This window comes from Anas acuta, chromosome 6 (assembly GCF_963932015.1).
Source record: "Anas acuta chromosome 6, bAnaAcu1.1, whole genome shotgun sequence".
NCBI lineage: Eukaryota > Metazoa > Chordata > Aves > Anseriformes > Anatidae > Anas > Anas acuta.
In genome coordinates this window covers 7,697,860-7,718,644 of record NC_088984.1, presented here as the reverse complement: position 1 = coordinate 7,718,644, position 20,785 = coordinate 7,697,860, and the positions used below count along the sequence as shown (strand labels likewise).

General features: G+C 54.3%; 2 protein-coding genes across 2 annotated transcripts; one reads left to right on the top strand and one right to left on the bottom strand.

Annotated features, from left to right (window-relative positions):
* Positions 1–389: 389 nt before the first annotated feature.
* On the bottom strand, positions 390–1,133 carry LOC137858660 (circumsporozoite protein-like). The gene has a single exon (XM_068686712.1). The coding sequence runs from the start codon at positions 1,131–1,133 to the stop codon at positions 390–392; it is 744 nt and encodes a 247-aa protein (XP_068542813.1).
* A 126-nt stretch (positions 1,134–1,259) lies between these two features.
* On the top strand, positions 1,260–19,643 carry CFAP65 (cilia and flagella associated protein 65). The gene is given in 30 exon segments (XM_068686711.1): positions 1,260–1,296; positions 1,561–2,017; positions 2,703–2,805; positions 2,999–3,165; positions 4,332–4,531; positions 5,194–5,339; positions 5,520–5,742; positions 5,900–6,486; positions 6,585–6,947; positions 7,046–7,183; positions 7,527–7,772; positions 8,141–8,365; positions 8,729–8,881; positions 9,193–9,358; positions 9,641–9,769; positions 10,452–10,677; positions 10,773–10,901; positions 11,089–11,265; positions 11,613–11,679; positions 13,701–13,811; positions 14,568–14,759; positions 15,367–15,525; positions 15,977–16,120; positions 16,544–16,660; positions 16,730–16,867; positions 17,247–17,312; positions 17,656–18,092; positions 18,194–18,490; positions 18,635–18,772; positions 19,004–19,643. Coding segments are annotated over 30 exon segments (5,775 nt in total). The 3' UTR covers positions 19,041–19,643.
* The last annotated feature ends 1,142 nt before the right edge of the window (positions 19,644–20,785 follow it).

Sequence of the window (20,785 nt, the reverse complement as noted above, 5' to 3'; positions counted from 1 at the left end):
CCCTCCATCCCACCACCCCACAACTCTCCAGCACCCCTGCTGCCAGCACCACCACCGGGACCCATCCTCGCGTCCCCGTCCCCTGGGCACCCCCCTGCCCCAATATCTGTCCCCATAGCCCCCGGATCCCGTCCTCCTGCTGCCCCCTGGCGGCCCCCGCCGCCCCCCGGCACGGGCTGGCCCCGGGCGGCCGCCGTCGTTGCCACGGGAGCCGGGGACGCCGCGAGCGGTGCCCGCAGCAACGGCACCGGGAGCGCACCGGGAGCGCGGCGGGACGCGGCGGGGCGGGGAGCGGAGGTGGGACGGGACGGGATGGGATGGGATGGGAAGGGTGTGGGATTGGGGGGATGGGGTCGGGAACGGGGTTGGGGGAGGGATTGGGATTGCGATCAGGGGTAGGGGTCGGGATTGGGATCGGGATAGGGGTAGGGATCAGGATTGGAATTGGGATCGAGGTTGGAATAGGAATTGGGATTGGGGTCAGGATAGGGTTTGGGATCAGGATAGGGATTGCGATTGGGATAGGGGTTAGGATTGGGATTGGGATTGGGATAGGGGTCGTGGTTAGGATAGGGATTGGGATTGGGATTAGGATTGGGGCCAGGATAGGGACTAGGTTCAGGGTTGGGATTGGAATTGGGATCAGGATAGGGATTGCGATTGGGATAGGGATTAGGATTGGGATTAGGATTGGGATTGGAATTGGGATCAGGATTGAGATTTGGATTGGGATTAGTATTGGGATTAGGATTGGGATAGGGATTAGGATAAGGATTGGGATCAGGATTGGAATTGGAATCGGGATTGGGATCAGGATTGGGATTGGGGTCAGGACCGGGACTGGGTTCATGGTTGGGATTGGAATTGGGATCAGGATTGGGATTGGGATAAAGATCGGGATTGGAATTGGGATCAGGGTCAGGACTGAGATTAGGATTGGAATCAGAATCAGGATTGGGATTGGGATTGGGATCAGGATCATGATTGGGGTCAGGATCATAATTGGGATCAGGGTTGGGATTGGGGTTGGGATTGGGATCGGGATTGGGATCAGAGCTGGGATCTGAGTTGGGATTTGGATTGGGATTATGATCAGGGCTGGGATTGGAACTGGGATCAGGGCCAGGCTCCATGGACTGGGGCTGCACTACAGCAGAGGGAGCTGGGCAGCGCCCCGCTGCAGGGAGCATCCTGCAGGCACCTATAGGGGGCTGTTGGGGCCATACAGCAGGGCTGTAGGGCACGGCCTCATTGCCACGATGAGCAGGACCACCGTGGGCCGGGCAGGGCCGTTCTGTGAGAGCCCCAGGAGAGCTCTGCCCCACGGGGTGGGGGGCTGTGGTGGGTGCCGGGGGGCTGCAGCACAGCCTGTGCCCTTCAGGGAGCTGTGGCACCCTGAGAGCTCTCGGGTCTTGGCAGCAAAGGCTGCTCGGGTGCTGGAGCAGCACGTGCGGAGTTTTTTTCCCCCCTCGCCTTTCAGATGCTTGCTCAAGTGCATGGGGAGCCCCCAGGCTCGGGTTCGTTTCAGAAGCTGCGCTGTGGCTGCGTCAGGAAGGTGAGTGGTGGAGCAAAGGGTGCTGTGGTCACGGGTGGATTTACTGGTGGAGAAGGAAAGGGGAGAAAAACAACAAAAACATTTTTGCTTCCCTAGTTCATGCCAGCCTTTAGCACCCGTTGTTTGGGCTGTGGCCAGGAGGTGTCCCCTCTGGATTTACGGAGCAGACCTGGAGTCCCCGACGGGGCTTTGGGTGACTCCTGGAGCTTTTCCACAGGGTGGCTCTTCCCACCCGCCCTTTGCCAGAGGCAGAGATTTCTCCTCCCTCCTTCACAAAGTGCTCCCGTGCCTGTTGCAGCTCCCCAGGCTGTCTGCAAGGAAGGGAAGGAAGAAGAAGGGACTATTCTGGGGCATTGAAGTGGCAGAAACACTCAGGTGGCGCGGCTGGGAGCTTGGAAAAGAGACCATCAAACACCTGATCTTGAAAAACGTTCACGAGAAAACCCAGAAGCTGAGCTACAGGTGCGTGGCAAGTTTCCTTCTCCTTTTACTCCCCAGGCTCTCGCTGCATCTTCACCCCTCCTGCTCTAGCAGTCACTTTAGCAGCTTTTTTTAGCTCGGCTGCGTTTTCCCCTCTTCCCTTGGGCTATGTGCTGCAGGCAGCGCACGCACGCTGGCGTGGCCGGACAGAAAGATGCTCATTCAGATGCACAGCCCTCGTTCCTGGCAGGAGTATTTTAAATGAAATGCCTCTTTAAAATTCTGTTTTGCTGATACTTCTGTCTGTGAGGCATTTCCAGTCTAGTGAGATTTGAATTGTGGATGTGTGCCAGCCCGGCACCAGCGTGTCCCGACACCATCGCTCCCGGGAGTCCCGCTGGGTGTTGGGACTCCAGCACGCTCCCTGCTCTGAGCCTCAAATGTTCCTGCCCTCACCAAGTGTTTGGCTCGTGCTGCATGGCCTGGGAATGTCAGATATTGTTCGAGGAAGGGGTAGGTATTTAGAGGGAGTCATTTTCCAGGACACTTGGGCTCTGTTCCTACTCCTGCTGAGTTGCAAAGTGACCTTGGGGTCGGCTTTGTAAGTTCCTTCTGATGGTGGGGGTGGCACTGCTGGAGCCGTTTGATACTTTATTCTCTTTTCTGCTGAATTAGCATCCTCTGCATGGCACCAGGCAAAACCTCTTGTTGTGGTTGCATTATCCAGATGTCCTTCCACGCGCTTCTTCATCACCGTTTTCCCGCAGCCGATTGCTCTGAGCCCTGGCATGTCCTTAACTCTGCCCATCGTTTTCCGGCCCACTGAGAAGGTAAAGTGGCAAAACACCCAAACTCCTCTCGGTGCAGGGGACTTGCTTTCTCGGAGGGCTCACTGCACGTGCTGCAGTGCCCGAGGTCTCTCCTTACCTGGAAGAGTCGGGTGCTGGGTGTTTGCTGGAGGAGCTGCGGTACCTGCAGGGGGGACCCCATCCAACTGCTGTCTCCCCTTGCTCTCCTGCGCAGAGGGACTACGAAGACAGCATCTGCTTTAGGAAGGCCGAGGGCGAGTTCTCTGTCACCCTGCGTGCCACGCTCCCTCGCCCGTGTCTGTCCTTCCCGGCGACTGTCCGGCTGCCCGTCTGTGCTGTCCACAGCCTCACGGAGACGACGTTCACTGTGCGCAATGTTGGGTGAGCGGCGCGTGGCTGAGCAGGCCCCCTTTCCGTTTTGTCGGATATTTGGCTACCTTCCTGGGCTTTCGGCTAATCCCAGTTGTTATTAGACCTTCTGGCTGTCTCAGCGGTCGGCAGACCCCTGCCTCCTCTGAGATCAGAGCGCAAAAGGCAGCGGAGATGGGAGCACGGATCGGATCTCGCTGTGGGCACATCTTGGCATTTCTCATCTCTCTGATTCCAGCGTGCTCTGGGAACCGTTCACACGCAGGAAATAGTCAGTGACCAGCAAGTGTCCCACAGGGAACATCCCATGTCCACAGGAAGGGCCTGGGCTTCTGCTGAATCAAAGGCAGCGTGCCCACAAGAGCTGGGAGAGATGAAGAACCAGCTGGAAACATTTTAGTCTTGCTGTGACTTGGCCTCTGAGCAGTGGCAGGATTCTGTGGTTTGGAGTCATCCTTTAGGGGCAGAGATGCTCCCAGTTAGCAGGGACTGTCTTGTTTTAATTGCAGCAGTTTTATAAAGAGGAAAGCAGAGGAGAGGTCTGCAGGTAGGAAGGAGAGGTACTTCAAACCATTTGCAGGGAGTGACAGTGAGAGCAAAATACCTTTTATTAGCTGAAAAATTGCCTGTGCTCCCCAAAATATCTGGGATAGAGGATAGGGATGGTGAGCAGCACACTGCTCAGAAGCAGTAGAATAGAAAAGCCGAAGTTATACGGTCACGTTCTTTGCACAAATCAAACAAGCAGAGCGAGCTTGCTCCGGAGAAGAACTGGATGAGGTGTTAGGAAAAGAGCTCAGCCCTCTCCTCTCACCTGTGCATGTAACAGAGGAACAAATGCTCCTTGGGAATTAAGCAGCAGCCAATGTAGGTACAGGAGAAGCATGTGCTGCATTCCGGAGCTGATTTGTGTGCTGTCACATGGTGAGGCTGAGAGAATTTTTGGCCATTAATAAAGTCCTAGGATGTAACAGCAAAGATTAATTAAAGCGTAAACACAGCGTTTGCAGGCATTAGAGACAAATTCCTTCCCGGCATCACAAATCTGGCCAGATGCACGAGGGGTTCTGACGCTCAACATCGGTTGCTGAACATCCTAAGTGAGCAACCCCCTGGGAAAGGCACGATTGCACAGGCAGCAAAGGTTTCGTTCACCTCCAAACGTCTCTCTTTGCTAGTGATCTCATCACCGTGTTTGCCTGGGAGACGCCGAGCCCTTTCTACATGATCCCGGAGCACGGCATGCTGTCTGCGGGCGAGGAGTGCACCATCAAGGTGGTCTTCCAGCCCCAGGTGGCTGCGCTGTGTGACGTGGCAGCAACCTGCTGGTTTGGAGGCGAAGAGAAGCAAAAGAGGACTCTCCGGCTAAAAGCCCGGGGTGAGTCATTTGTGCAAGGGATGCTCCAAGTAACGAGTGTTATCCCTAACCACAAAACAGCTTTCCACGGGGATGCATTGGAGGCTTGAGCTCACCCACGGATGAGCAAACGAAGCCTGTGGTTTGAGAGTGAAATGCTCTGATATGCTGTTGTCAGCCTGGGAGTGTGCTCCGAAGAGACGACAGAGTCTAACGTGCCCTGTGGCATGCTTTGGCCAAACTGACGTTTCTGCTCCCTGCTTAAACCAGCAGATGGGAAGAAACGAGATGAGTTCGCTGGTGGGACAGAAAAACCTCCAGGAGCTCCTGCTCTTCCTGCACTCGGTTTCTCATGGCTGTCTTTGCCAGCTGGAGAGCTACAGCTGTTCTAAAGCTTTTGGGATGTGAGCAGGCTGTAATCTGGAATAACCACGATGGTTTCATTAACTAGCCTGTGCCCGAAGTGCCTTATATGGCCACTGACAACGAAAAGATGGGGCTCTGTTTGGTAAACTGGGGTCGGAAGGGAGCTCACTCGGTTTAAAGCAGGGCCAGCTTTGAAGGCAGATCCAACCTCAGAGTTATCTGAGGTTAATTAGAGGCTCGTCTAATTGAGAGTTGAGTGTCCAAGGGCGGAGATTCCACCACGCTCCCTTGCTGCAGTGTGTTATCTTCTTTAACAGCCAAATACCCCTACCTGCGGGTGAATGTGCCAGGGGAGCAGAATGAAGGCATAAAGCCTGGGAAGTTTCGGGACGTGCTGTGCTTTGGATCCGTGCCAGTGGGCACTACGGTGGAGAAGTGTGTGGAAATCTTCAACTTGTCTGTGGTATGTGGAGAGGGAGAATACTTCTTGTAAGAGGTTGCCCTGCTGGCGCGTTTCCCTGGGGGATGTGGGTTTGGGAATATCCCTTAATGTTGTGAAAATTGCCCGAGTGGGAGTCTGAACAAAGCAGAAATGAGGAACCTTTCTCTCAGAGGTGTTAACCTCTCTCTTCTCTGCTTGCAGGTTGATGCACCGTGTAGGATAGAAAGAGCAAAAGACCCTCTGCTCCAGGACCACGTCTTCTCCTGCGATGTGTCCCACAGCGTTGTGCCTGCCAAAGGGAAGCTGGTCTTGTGCATACGATTTCAGCCGCGGACAGTGGGAGAGCACAGCACCGATTATTTCACCGTCGTGTCGGCTGGGTGCCTCCAGCAGGCGGTCCTGAAGGTGGTTGGCTCATGTAAAGGTATCACAGTGAAATCCTTCCACGGTCCTCTCTGCCTTCCTCTCAGCCCTGTAGGGAAAGAGAGACCTGGAGAATATCCAGCTGTGTGCTAGGACTGGTGGGCTTGCTAATGAGATCCTTCGAGGTCCAGGATCTGTCTTGCGTGTTTTCATTCTAGGTCCTTTGGTGTCCTTGCACCAATCCTCTGTGGACTTCGACTGGATCAATCTTGGGGAAAGTTCGATGCAGATCCTGAAAATCAGCAACACCTCGGACGTCCCTGCGTGCTACCAGTTTGATATTGATGGCAGGGGGAGCGTCTTCTCCCTGGATCACCCCTGCGGAGTCCTGGAGGGCACAGCGACACGAGCACTGAAGGTGACCTTCCGACCTCCTCACCCCATCAGCTATCACCGCCGAGTGGTGTGCCTCGTCCACCACCAGGTACAAGAGGCAAAGGGTGCTATCGGTGCTCTGACAGCTCAGGGGGCTTCTCCGGTGTCACCCACCAGGGCTGGCCTCTCTCAATCAGCAGCCTTTCCAGTGTTTTTTTTTTTTTTCCAGGAGCCCTTGTATGTGGACTTCTTTGGTACCTGCCATTCGGACACAGCTAAGCCAGCCATCCTCCGGGCAAGACATCTCTCCTGGTTTCGGACCAATATGGTGAGGGGGTTGACCTTCTATCCCCCCGATATCCTGAGCGCGATGCTGAAGGACGGGATGCTGCAGATGGATGAAAACAGAGCCCTCATGCTGCCTCCTGAGGTACGAGTTGCCCTCCCTGGAGCCTAAGATGGACTCTAGTGCCTTGTCTCCCACGGGCACATTTACCCTGCTCTCACCGAGACCTTTCCATCCTGTAGATCCCTCCGGACAAGCCCCCTGAGGACTATGTTGAAGCCAGCTCCATGGCTGAGTATTTCTGTGATGGCACAAGCAGCGACCTGGCCCTGTTTCCCCCCCACGTTAGCGTCAGCCCCAGGGAGCACGATTTTGGTTGCTGTGTGCCGCTCCACCAGGTGGAACCTCTTCCTCTCTGCGTCACCAACCACACCAAGGGAAAGATCACTGTTGCCTGGACTCCGAGCCACGGCAGTGCCTTCCAGGTGGCACCCGAAATCTGTGACATCCCGCCTTTGAAGTCCTCAGCCTTCCGCGTCCTCTTCCAGCCCACTCAGCCCAACAGCCTTTATGCGGCAGAGCTGGAAGGCTTCGCCTTCTACAAGGTTAGTAGAAATTACTAGGACCAGTTAATCGAGAGGAATTAGGAATTAGCAAGAGGCTTTGCCTACTTGCACATGCTCTGTCTCTGCTGTGCCCGCAGGTTCAGAGGCAGTACAGCAACATCGAGGAGGATGCCACCATCTGTCCGCCCTGGTGCCTGACCGTCAGGCTGAGGGCGCACACGTTCGAAGCAGAACGGGAACACTTCATCCCACAGTACGTCCTCGACGTCCCCAAGGTGCGTGGCTGGTGGATGCACTCAGACCCCACTCAGGTGCCTCAGACACTCTATGTGCACTTACACAAGTGGAGAGCAGCTCGCACAACCCATGCGTTTGGAAGAGAAGTGGCTGGCAAGGTGGCGTGGAAGTTTTCCTGTCTCTTGTCGATGTACACTGTGCACCCTTGGGTGATTTGCTTCATTTCCTTGAAGAGAAGCAGTTACAGAATTCTCCAACAGGTTCAGGATGGTGCTTATCGAAACCTGGAATTCAATTAAAAACAAACAAACAAACAACTTTTTCTTTAAGCTGGCTTTATAAGCCTCATGCAAACAACCCTTTTTGCTTTTTTTCTCCTAGACTTTTCCTCCCGTGGCTTCTGACACTGACACCTACTGCAGCGTGCTGCTCTCCAACACGGGCACCTCGCTGATAACCTTCAGTGTGAACCACGCTGCTTGTCCCTCTGTTTTGGTCAAGCCCCACTCAGGGCACATCATTCCAGGAGGCCACCAGATTTTCTTTCTCTCCACTCACCCGGTTAGCACAACCCCGCAGCAGCACGTCCTGCCCTTGCAGCTGAACTCCTGTCCTGGATACACCAAGGTAGGGAGAGGGAAGTAGAAGCTGGTGAGAAAGGTTGCTTCTGTTACATCTAATGGCTAGTTTGGATTTTTCTCTTTGGAAATAGGAATGAAAGAACACTTTCAGCATTTAAGGTGGCAATCCACATTGCGTACAGAAGATGCTTGCCATGCCAGACATCCTGAACCCCTTGTTCCCTTGGGGCTCTGTCTCCTGTAATGCACTACGGTGCTCAGGAACCTCCTTGGCAGCCCAGTTCAGAGTCCTTCCTGTCCTCCTTCAGCCCCAGTTTGTTCTTGCTTCCTTCTTGGCAGGAGCAACATCTTTGCGAGGTCCATCCAGAAGTCAGCCGAGACTTCTGGTCTGATGCTTTCCTCTGACTTCCACAGGAGATTGCCATCAGGAGCTGTGCGGAGCCCCTTCTCTTGCTCTTAGAAGGTGATGGGAATCTCTACTTCAAGCCCATCTACGTAGGGACCTCCTCCACCCGAATGTACACCATAAAGAACTGCACGAGGCTGCCCGTGGCCTTCACATGGAAGATCCAGCAGTCCGACAGCAAGGTCCTCTCTGTCAGGCCAGCCACAGGCTTCCTCCAGCCCTGTGAAGCCATGGTGAGTTCAGGGTCCACCAAAACCTTATTTTGCCCTCTGCAATAGAGATGTGGAGTGTTTAGAGCAGAAATACGAGGGCTGCTGATCATTTGGTCATTAACGCCAAGCTGGGAGGGTATCCCCTTGTCAGTGTCTTGGGTTGCCAGCCAAAATCTGCAGTTGTGCAGGTCCCCATGATCTGGATTTGCCCAGACGTGATGGCATCCTCCTTGACTGCAAGACCAAATGAGTTTTAAGCAGGGCCTAGATAATGATAATGAGTTTGAAACAGGAGCTCTGCACTGAACTCAGCCACTGTTGTGTATAGGATTGGCTCTGGTCTGGAGCTCCTGTGAGCTCTCTCCTTCCCTCTTGTCATTCCAGGCTCAGGAATGGACTTTTACTCCTGACAAGGTGACCAAGTACCTCCTGCGAGCTGTGGTGTTTGTGAGCTGGAAAAGCCCAGCCCCTGCGTCTCCCCAAAGCGTGCATTATACCTTACGGATTGTTGGGGAGGGAGCACTGGGCACCATCAGGGTAAGGAACTGGGACCCACTGGGTAGCAGGAGGGGGACTGGGTTGGGGTAGTCCACAGATCTGTGCAGCTGCCTTAATTTTCAGGCAGGTTTCCTAAGGAACCAGAGCTAAATAAAATAAAGCTTTGTAAGTCACTTCCCAGTGACATCGGACAGTTGGATAGAAAGATCTTAGAGATTTTTAGTCACTGTAAATTACTGTCCTCACTGCATGTTGTGTGCCAAGGGATCAGCACGGTGGCGAGCTGAGCAGTGACTGCACATTTTCACTCCATGTAACACTCACCTTTGCATGCTGGGCTCGTGTTCCAGGCACAGCAGGAGCACCTGGACCTTGGAAATATTCTGGTTGGTGACCTGCACAGCTGCAGCATCGTGCTGCTGAATGATGGGGTCTGTTCTCTGAAGTTCATCCTCAGCGTGGAGCAGCTGCTCACCAGGCCTTGTGACGCTGAGGAAGTCCGCAGCGATCCACTGGGTACGGTGGGAGAATTAGCTTGGAACGGGGCCTTGGGGGCTTCTCCTCTTTTCTGCAAAATCACACCAGCATGAACGCAGAGGTCGGGCTGCTGTCCTGTTAACTTTGCAAACCCTTGATCAAAAATATCTGTGTTGGCTTCTTGCTCCAAATTAATTTTATCTGTGTGTGTGTGTGCATAATTCTGAGTCAAATCAAAGCAGCAGTGCTGGTTCTACATGTACTAGGGCCTGAAGAAAGTGTTTTTCATGGGCTATTACGTTTACCTCTTTTCTCCCACAGCTTTAGAGCTGGAGCCCTCCAGAGGGACGATCCCTGCGAGGTCAAAGGCTTTTGTGAGAGTATCGGTCAGGCCAGCCCGTCGGCTGCATTACACCTGGTCAATCAAATATCAGATTTGCTCCTCCACAGGTAAGAGATGGGGGTTTGGGGGAAATGGGAGAAATTCACTCCCTCCCAGCCAAGCAGGCTGTGCCACAACAGGCTGGTGTATCCTGAAATATATTCCGAGAGCTTCATGCAACCAGTCCTAGGTAGCAGAGGTCCTTTTTACAGGTCTGGATTGGTCCATATATGAGATGTGCTAGAACTAGAAAGGCATGGAGAGTGGCAGCAGGGGTGTTCAGAGGTGAGGAGTAGTATCTGTACAAGCAGAGAGTAGTTGGACAAGGAGTTTTCACCTTGGAGAATAAAAAATGGCAATGCTACATGGATGGTACAGAGAAAACAGGATTAAAAAAAAATAATAATAATAATAAAAAAAAAACATTATTTTTTATTTGTTTTCTTCCCAGTGTGCAAATAAGGGGCGCTTGGTAAAGTGATTGAGCTGTAGGCTTAAATCTAAAAAGTCTGGAGTTGCACAGAAATAAGCTGTGGAAGTACCCTGTCGACAAGGACCATATTCATAGCCTTTAGGTGATTGCTAAAAGCAGAATTTAAGTTATGGCTGGAAGTTGGTGGTTCAGAGGTTTTCAAAAGCTGCCAAAGAAAAGACTGTGTGCAAGTCCTGTGCTTTCTTTGGCTGGGGTTAGGGTGCCTATCCAGCCTGCTGCTGCGGACAGCTGCCCCTTAGTGGTGTTTCTCTCCCAAGCTCCGGATTTTGCAAGCACGAGGGAAGAGCCACAACCCCTGTGCCGCGTGGAAGCGGCAGGTGTCTACCCAGCCTTCTGCGTGGCAGATGCCTGTTCAGCAGGGAGTGCTAGTGGCATCAGCAGGCTGTACCTCTGGAGGCTTTTCTCCCTGGACAAATTGAATGGCTACTTGGAACGAGACCCAGTTCCCAGCGAGCTCACCTACAGAGTTCCTACAAGGCACAGGTGAGACGAGGAGGTGGCTCGGAGGAGCTCTGGGTTTGAGCTCTTGCTCAAAGCGGGGATCTCAATTTCATCTTTTCTTTCTCTCCCGGAACCAGCACGAGCTTGATCCCTCCGGTGTACACCCCTTTCGTGGTGGATTTCGACTTCGGGGCCGCCCCGATAGGCTCAGAGCCTAGCCTGGTGGTGCTGCTGCTGCTGAACAAGGGCGTGATGCCCGTGGAGTGGTAAGCGGTGCCTGCTGGAGCCCAGCCTCCTCTCCAGGCTCTCTCTGGGGACATGGAAATGCTCACAGGGGCGTTTCTGAATGTCAACGGGGTGGGTTTTTCTTGGTGGGGCTGGGTGGGGAAGCCTGACTGAACACATGGATCATGGCCCTGGGCGAGCTGTCCTTGTTGCTGACTGGATCCCTAGGGCCTTCCTCTTTCCTTCTGACCAGAAGATGGGGATGGAGCACTGGGCGGAGGGCGCTGAGCTCAGCCCCCGTGAGCTGCACCAGATGAGAATTCAGGATAACCAGCTCTTCACCGTTTCTCCAAAGTCAGGGAAGCTTCTTCCAGGACAAGAGGAATGTGTGCAGCTCTCACACAGGTGATGGCAGCTATCCGTACTTCAGGGCCTCATCCTGCATGACAGGACAGCAGAATCCCCTTTTTTCCATACCGGCTCCTTTCCCTCCACGTGCCACTTGCCCACTTTCACATGGTTTTGGCCTGGAAACTCAGGTTCCTAAACTGGTGCCTGACCAAAATCAACATTGCCTCACTTTTTCCCACCCAAGCACAACTCTCCCGCTCCCTCCCTCCACGGCCCTTACGCAACAGTGCCTCTTTAGCAGGGAAATGAGTTGTCTCTAATGTACTGTGTGACCCCGATTCCATCACCATGGACACAAGCTCAGTGGCTGATGGTTTTTCTCTTTCTCCTCGTGCTGCTAGACACGATTTCGTTGGCACCGATCACCTCCCAGTCCTGCTGAAGGCTTCCTATGGCCACGAGATCCTGGTAAGGCAGCAGGTAGCTCCTGCTTGTTTGCAGAGCAGCAGGTGGGGACCGAATGACACATTATTTTTTCCCTGAAGCTACGTGGCAGGAAGAAGGCTCCGGCCTTCCCCTGGAGCCTGCACTGACACGGGGCCGAGCAGAGACATAAAAACTGCACCCTGACAATGCTGTGGTTTCAGCACCGTGTGCTGGGGCAGTGCGTCGACAAAACGGCCCTTGGGTGTAGCATCTGCTGGTTTCCCCAGAGCACAGGTTGCAAGAGGATGTGTGGATGTGTATATATGTATACGTATATATAAATTATATACACATATATATTTTTTAATATCTTCTTAACCTGTATATTCTATCGGTGGTGTTCATACAGAACGGCTTCCTCCTCCAAACGAAGCCCAAAGCAGCCCTCCTGGGTCTTCCCATCCCCGTGTGTTTTCCACACTCAGGTGTATCTCCCGGATGGGATCTCTTAGTTTCTCGCCCTCATTTCATCTGCTGCACAGCGAGTTCTCCCATGCAGTGATCCCGGAGTTGAGCTGTGCAGCCCATCCTGCTTCTCTCCTATGCAGTTTTCCTGATGCTCTCCAGCTCTCTCCTCTCTTCACAACCCCTTGGGAGGTGCTTTTCTCCCCATGTACCACCTGCAGTGGCTGCTGGCTGGGCACACACACTGGCACAGGGCTGGCCGAGCATCCTGCAGCTCTGGAGGCATGGAGGCAGCTGCTCCCGCTGGCCCAGGAGGTGCTCCCCGCATCCCCGCGTGGTCCTCCCACTTCTGTCTCCTTGCCAATAGCCGAGGCGCTTCCTACTCATTCTTCCTGCTTCGCCGCTTGCTAAAGCATCCCCGAGCCGATCCGCTGTGTGTTTTCCCTGGGCATTTCCTCAGGCCTGGAACTAATTTGCCTCCCTCTCTCAAACTGTCAGTTAGAGTCAAAGTCACCTCGTGCGCTGCCGGGCACAGCTCATGCCCGGCTGAGCCTTGCTGCCTGTCTCTGAAGTTTCCTATGAGACCATTGTCTTTTATTTTTCTTTTCTTTCAGGACTGTTGTCAGCTGAAAATCCAACCCTTTGACCAAGCTGTTCAAACAGCGGCTTAACTGTGCCTTCTCTCAAAGCCCTTGGACGGGCTCTCTGTGCTCTGCCTGCCTGGCACAACCCTGAGAGTGGCAGCCAGCGTTTCACCAGCTGGCCAGGGAGGGATGAGGCTTTGGGGTACCAGAACCTATAGGGCACACACCTTCCCTGGCGTGCTTTCACCCCTTCCAGCCATGGCATGAAGAGGTGGTGGAGATCACCGTAACGGTGCTCACCTGCCCGGGCTGTACCAATCCTCACTTGGGAACTGAGCGAAACTTGCAGAATATGTGCTGATCCTAAGGGAAGTAAATGCTGTAATGACAGCCTAAAAAGTAAGTTGTCACATCTAAGGAAACTGATGATGGTTTTTCCTCAGCACTTTTGGTTTGGGGGAATCAAAGGCAGCCTTTTGACACAGGTAGTGCGAGTGGGTGTTTCACTCCCAGCAGATGGCTCAGGGGTGCTTTGGGGTGATCCTGCTGGAAATCACGCACCGTGACTCATCTCCAGCCCGTGTGCGGGCTTCTCAAAATACAGGCTCCCGTGTCTCTGCCTTTCCATGAAACAGCTCGTGCAAATCCCTCTGCTTGGCTTGATGGGGTGGCAGCTCTGCTAACAGCTTACTGTTAATCATTACTTGATCACCTGAAATTCAGCTGGCATCGTCTTGCAGCCTTTGGACCCTGTTACACACAGTCTTGGAGCAGCACGTTCTGCAGAGGGAGCACATCCAGATGGTCCCTTCCAAGAGGAGGTCCTTACTTAGCTAAAATTCTGGCTTAGGAGGCTCTCCATCTCCTTGCCCCCATACATTGTTGTGGTATTACCAAATTTCAAGCTGTAAATGTGTTGCTCTCATTTTGCCAAGTCCTTCCGAGCCCTTGCGGGGTTGTTAGCGACGGGGCCAAGGCTTTGTGAGAAAGTGACCGTGTTTCTCCCCGCTGCAGCTGAACTTCAGAGGCGTGACGGTGACGCAGGACCAGCGGTACGTTCATTTTGCATCCACTAAGCACCTCTTCACACCCATCGCGATTGGCACTTCCTACCCCCCGACACAGGTGAGCATCCTGGGGCCAAACCCAGCAGCGGGCAGAGGGAACGAGCCAGCAGGTTGCTGTGCCCAAAAGGAGCAGCAGGGGCTGAAGCATTTCCCAGGAAAAGGGTGGTCTCCACAGGGCAGCACCACAGCAAAACTCTGCACCTAGTCGTAGGCAGAGCCTGGAAATCGGTGTCAGGAGCTTGTAGGGAAAATACCTCTCGTCACCTCCAGCTCTATGGGATTTGGCATTGACTCTAGGCAGGATGCAGGTGAGGTGTGTTGGGCTCTTCCCCTGTTCTTGTATCTAGGTGAAGACTTGTCTAGCTGCTCCAGGCACTCTGGGAATGAATGCTAATTAGTTTCTTAGTAAATTAATTGAACTTCCTGAAACACTTATTCAGCAAGAAGAGGTAGCTTTGATTCCGTTCTGCCTAATTTACTTGGAAAATGAACAAGTCGGAACTGAATGAAGATCACTTTAACAAGGGTGTTTCTGCGTTTCAAGTAATCCACTTTACAGCGATCCCTTTAGCTAATTTGTATTAATTTTCCCCTAGCCTGAACTCACAGGGAGCCACATGGAGAGGCGCTGTAGTCATTCATGTACCTGCGTGGTGATAAACCTCTTAGAGCCTCGGGGATAACTCCTGACACTATGAGGTCTCCTCGTGCTTAGGGGACAAGCTGGCTAATTACTCGTGGTTATCAGAGTCCCCTGGGGAAGTGTTGACTACTTGAACTTGTGCCGGGTGTAAGGAGCTATGATTCCCTCCAGGTTTATGAACTCTATAACGGTGGCTCCATGCCAGTGCTGTTTGAGGTTCAGCTGGACAGCATCATGAGGATCCAGAGGGACAATTTTCAGCATCCCGTGTTCGTCTGCTTAACTCCCAGAGGAGAAATCCCCCCTGGCACAACCGGGCAGATTGAGTGGATCTTCTCACCGCTGGAAGCCAGAACATACTCGGTAAGGCCCTCCTCGTCACTGCCAGAAATGTTTTTTTTCTGCTATCCTGTGCCAAAATTTCTTTAGATCTTGTATTGATGGCTCCATTCCTCCAAGAAGCAGAATCTGAGAGCAAAGATGTGACTGCTCTGGTCAAGAAACAGAGCAGATCATAAAGAAGAGCATAAGTCTCTTCTTCCCAAAGGACACATTTCTTCCACAACCAGGCCCATCCCAGCACATATTTTTCAAGGATCTAATAGCATCCACGGGGGTACAAAAAGCTCTCTGGAATCAGCCTTTCCTAAGGCCATTGACCTAGGCTGCAGGAGGCAGGCATGGCCAGAGCTGGAGCACAGCTCCGCTAATGGTGGTTGCATGAGAGAAAAAGAAAAGAAGGAGAAAAAGAAATAAAACAGAAAACAAAGAAAAAATCCAGTTTTTGTTCTGAAAGGGACAAAATCTCACACAGGACTTGCTATCTGCCTGCCTGCCTGACCTTCCTGGGTTAGCAGGAGAGGCCGGCAGAGGGGTCAAAGCCTAAAAGCGCAAAGAAACACAGAGTTCTCTTCACCCATCTCTCCCAAATATGACTCTGGTCTTAATGTTTTCATTCTGTCCAAGGCAGGTTGAAGTTCCCATCCACATCCTGGGGGGCCGTTCAGCTCTGATCACCTTCCAGGGAGCAGGCTACGACCCGAATACCACAGGGGAGAGCTCCACGTTCAGCCAAGTCCTGGCTCCTTCTGTCCTCCTGGGCTCTGCCAAACTGACCGTGCCTGGGCAGGTAAGTCCAGGTACGGCGATAGGAGCAATATGATCGGCCCAGAAATGCCTGAAAAAGACTGAAATATGCAAGTGGCCCCATCTAGCAGCAGCCTGCATTGCAGAGGAGCCCACGGCAGCGTGATGGGGAAGGTATTCCCTTCCAGCAGGTCATCTAGAGCCTGGTCCACTAAAGCTGTTGTTGTGAAAGGTGCCTTTTTCCCAACTTTGGGCAGTTTGCATTGCTGGGAGAAGAGTCAAATTTTTAAGAATAAGAGTAAGCTTTTGTTTTTTTACCAGAGGAACGTAACACTCATTCCAGTTGTTATGCTAAAGGTCACCGGCTAATATATATATATTTTTTTTCATTATTTTTTTCCTGCACTTTGCTGAGGATGAAGGTGTGGCTGCCCTTCCCCGCATGCCATCTCCCTTCCCTGTTGCTCTCCCCGGTTTCACCCTCTTTCCTGCAGGCGGCCACCTTATCACACCACCAGATTTGTGTCGGAAATATCCCGGACCGCAGCAGAGCGTGCCGCCTCGTCTTTCTCAACAACACCTCCGAGAGCAAGGCTGCTGTGTTCGCCTGGAAGACGAGCACAATTAAAGAGAGTGGGGTGAGTGGTTCCTTCTCTCTCCTCTGTTCTGCCCAGGGGACAGGGGGTGGATCTCTGCTGTGCCACAAAAAGCCCTGCCTCTCCGTTTTCACCCAGACACCGGGGAAACATCCCGGAAACTGGATTTTGTACCAGCTGTTGAAAGGAAAGGGCAGAGAAAAGTGGAAGCAAGGGTAGGATAGGAGGAAAAAAGGCAGGGATTCAGAAAGGGCGTCTGAAGATTTCAGCGAGGGAAAGGGAACTTCAAACTAAAGGATGCGATGAGGCTCAGGGCTCCATCCACCAGCAAAGTCACTCCTTGAATACAGCAGCTGCATCCCCCTCATGCCACCAACATTTCGGAAGGGCACAGGGAGAGAAATCTCACCACCCTGTATTTCCTCCAAGGGCACGGGACAGAGAACCAAATTTTGTTTTCCCCAGGCGTTGCAGATTGCCCCGGAGCAGGGGGTGATGCAGCCCGGAGAGAGCATCCCCTGCTTCATCACGCTGCAGCCCTCAGGGATCGCCTCCTTGTGCAGCATGGATCTGGTGTGCGAGGTGAGAAACGGGGGGAACGTGTGCGTTCCCATCACATTCCTGCTCCCGCAGCCACGCTTTGCTCCGCAGGTACACAGCCAGGAGTCTCTCCATCAGCACGAGAGGGAGCTGAGAGAGTGGGAAAGGGAGAAGGAGCGGCAGGCGGTGGAGTTCACCATCACGGAGAAGGAGCTCAGGGCTGCCAAGAAGCCCAGGTCACCTGCAGGGGTGAGCGCCGCCAGAATTTTACGACAGCTTGGAAGCAGCAGCCAGGGGTCAGCAAGAAATTAAAATGATTTTTTCCTAATTACCTGACAACCTCGGAGTTTGCTACTGAAATTTGGAAGGGCGTGAGAGGCCTTAGGGAAAACAAAGCCAGTGGCTCTGGAAACTGCTGGTTGGGTTTAAAAACAGGGAGAAACACTGGAGTGAAGTGTGTAAGAATGGGCACAGTGAAAACTGGGAGGAGGAGATCGATCACTGGGTTTCAGCTAGGGCAAAGCAAACCCAAATCCTCAAGAAATCCTCGATCCTCTGCTCCAAATCTTTCCCTACATGGTGACTTCTCCACTTATTTATTTTTTTCTTTTTTTTTTTTTTTTTTAAGAGATCATCAGATTCTGCTGAGACAGAAAATGTCCCTGAGCCCCCAGCTGTGGTCAGGAAATACAAGGTAAGTATTTAAGTACTGCTTTAGGGAAGTAAGCACTGCGTTAGGAGAGAGGCAGGTGCTGGATCTCGCAGCGTGGGAGCCCGGGCAGAGAGCACGGCAGGGTTTGTAGCTTCAAGGCTTTGGGACACAGACTGTTTGGAGGAGCCAGGAGAATCAGACTGCCTGGCCGTGTCCTGTGGGCAGTAACTTTCCATCTGGGGTGCACGGGAAGGGAAATTGGAAGCACGCAGCCACGGCTGGAGAAAAGCAGAGAGGTTTCATGAGCAGCAAAGGTGCACGTGGGCAGGGGGGGTGGTTTCAGGGTTGGGTTTGGGTGCACAGGCTGTTTCTTTCTCTCCAACAGACGCTGCCCCCTATTAAAAACCACCCAGTGCCCAATCTCCCTGCGGGACACTTGGACAGGAGGCTGTTGCTGGACAAAGAAGCCAGCCGGGTGTGGGTCAAACCAGAGCCCCCCAAGCCCATCCTTTTACACCTCGCCGTGACAGCCAGGTCCCACTCCACCGAGGACTTCTTCAGGAACTTCCCCTCCGAGTTCCCCAAGTACTTCTTGCCCTGGTAATAGCCTGGTGTGGGCCAGGTCCTGTGAGCCTCCCCCAGCCCGCGGTGCTGGGGGGACAAATCCCTCTTTCCCCTCAGCCACCTACCCTTGGAGAGCAGCCCTGTGGACGGGAGTCAGGACAGCGACAGGATGGAGACGGACCCCAAATGGCTCTCCCTGGCTGCTGCCTCCAAGCAGGAGCTGCAGATAGTGACCGACGTGCTGGCGGGGGTCCTCAGGTGTGTGCCCCTTCACACCCACCCCATTCGGAGCCCCTGTCCCCCAGGTGTGTGCAGATACCTCATTTTCTGGGGCTCACCCCTTATTTTCTGCCTCCCAGTGGGCTCTTGGAGAACAGCCAGTTCCAAGACGCAGCGAAGAGCTGTTTGGATGAACCCATCCCGTATTTCTCCCAGTTCCATTGTAAGGAACCAGCAGAGGCACAGGACGGGGGACAGCGCACCACGGCCCCATCCAGGGGCTCTGCTTCCCCGGATTGTTACACTGAGGAGAACAGAGAGAGGGAAGAAATGAAGCAAGAATCCTCTCCCAGCAAGGAATTTCTGGAGTCCTGGCAGAGGCTGAGTGAGGTTTTTCACCACCAGCAGTTGAGGGAGCAGAAGGAGATGCTGAGCAGGTGAGGACGAACTCACACAGAACAGATTGAAGTTGCACTGCCTGGCCACAAACCCATTTCTCCATCTGCCCCGTAGCCTTTTGGGGTGTTCTGTGTGCCCTGCGGGGATGCCCATCCTCTCTGCCTGTCCTCTTGTCCCTCCAGGCATCCAGCCTTTGGGACGCTGGTGGAGCTGGTGCTGGAGAACACTCTGCAGAACATCCTGCTGGAAGCCAGCCGTGGGGAGGTGGTGCTGACAGCACGGCCCAGGGTCATCGCGCTGCCCCCCAGCCCTTTCCGAAGGTAGCAGAGCCTTTCTCTTCTCTGCTGGGGGCCAGGGACTGGATTTGGCCAGGCCTGGGGATAAGGACAGGGAGGGTTGTTGGATGGAGGTGTCACCTCCAGAGCTGCTCAAGTCTTGTCCAGGCGGAGAGTGGACGTTCCCTGTGATCCCTCGGGGAGGGATGGCTGTCTGGGGGGAGGCAGCAGCAGGCTGCACTCTCCCCACCCCAAAGGCAATCTCTTTTCCTTCAGGATCACCGATCCAACACCCCGAAACTCAAGAACTTAGCCGGGAGCTGAATCCTCCTCCCCTCCTTGCTCCCGTGGCTGCTCTGCGGGTCCCACATCCAGCAACCCAGCCCGTGCGTGCGGCTGCGGGGTTTCCAGCGTTTTTGGCAGCCCAATAAAAGAAGGTTGGCTTCTGGGGGCACAGATCCTGATGTGTAATATCACCTGGTCAGTGCCTCTGGGTTTGTGGTGCCCAGGATCGGCTCTCCCCTTGTTAAAAGGCTGGGGAAGGAGCGGCTTTGTCGCAGCCGGGAGGTGGCAGTGTGAGGTCTGGGAAAGCCCCAGTGCCAGTGCCAAGCTCAGGGCTGTGCCTCTGCTCCCAGCACAAGCTGCAGGCTGCAGGCTGCCCGTGCCCGGCACCGGGGGGGGCCCTGGGGCATCTCCCCCCTCCTGCAGCCTTGGCGAGCTCTGCTGTGCCCAGGCACCCTGATGGATGCCACGATGCTGCCGGCATCCATCCCTCTCCGAGCCCTCCTGCCCTGCCTTCCCAGGGCCATGTCTCCACGCTCTCCCCTTGCATCCTGCAATAAAGCCAGGCGCTGTGAGCTGCTTTTGCCCTGCTTGGCAGAGGGCAGGTGCCTGCTGCGCCCCGGGGTGCTGCTGCTTCGTGGTGCTCTGCTCGGCTCCCTGCGTGCGGAGCCGTTTCTGAGCCCCAGGGCTGAGCTGTTCCTCTTGCAGCAGGTACAGCAGAGGCACTGCCAGCTCCTGAGCTCAGCCCGGGGGGCTCCACGTGGCTCCTGGATGCTTCTCACCAGGCGTGCAGACCCTTTCCTCCCTTCCCAGCGCCACCTCCCTGCTCCCCAGCTCAAGCTTGCTCCACTCGGGGTGAATCTGCCTGGTCCTGGCTCCTCGCTGGGATTTTCTCAGCACAGATCCCACGACTGGCATCCCCAAACGGGTAACGCGGGCAGGGGCAGGAGCCTCGCCATCCTCCTAGATGCCCGCAGGAGCCCAGGGGCAGCCTGGAGCCGTGGAGACGAGGTGAATGAGTTTGCCCATCAGGCTGGCTGCGTGATGCTGCCCTCCTGTCTGCGCTGTTCCCTCCTCTGCCTTGCAGGAGCCTGTGGTGAGGCTCCTGTGCCTGCAGGAGGGTGGCTGAGGGCGAGCAGAGGGCTCCCCAAATCCTGGGATGGTTTTAGGAGTCTCAGCTATCATGCGGTTCATGCGGCACACAACAGGTCTTTTCTTCCTGCCTGTTGGTCCTGGCTCCCAGGGAGGGGTGAAATGGCCTTGGGGCAGGTGGGCAACAGAAGCTCTCCAGAATCCCATTAAAACATTTAACACCTGCTGAATCGTGCCATTGTCTGGGAGATAAAGGGAAGGGAACAAAGCTGCTCTCCATCTTCCCTGCCAGGGTGTCCGCGGGGCTCTGCTGTCCCACTGCAGGGGGGAGCCTGAATCCCCCACCAAGACCCACTCGGGGTGACCCTGTCTCCACCTGGGAATGGGAACAGTGCTGGGGGACAGCCCCCTGGTACCCGCTGGGCTTCAGCCCCTTCTCCTCCCATACGAAGCGTTAGGAAGAGCTGGTCCTGCCCCGAGCAGCATCTGCACGGCCAGGACAATGTCTGGAGAGCAAACCCATGAGGGTGAGCTTCTCCAGCCCCTTGGCAGAGCTGGGCAGAGACCCTTCACCTCCGCTCTGCCGTGCCCGAGGTGCTTGGCTGGCTCGGCCGTGGTGCTTTGGTACCTGGGAGCGGTGACTTTTTTGGGTCAGGATGCTGCAGGTGGCCTCGGATGGACCCG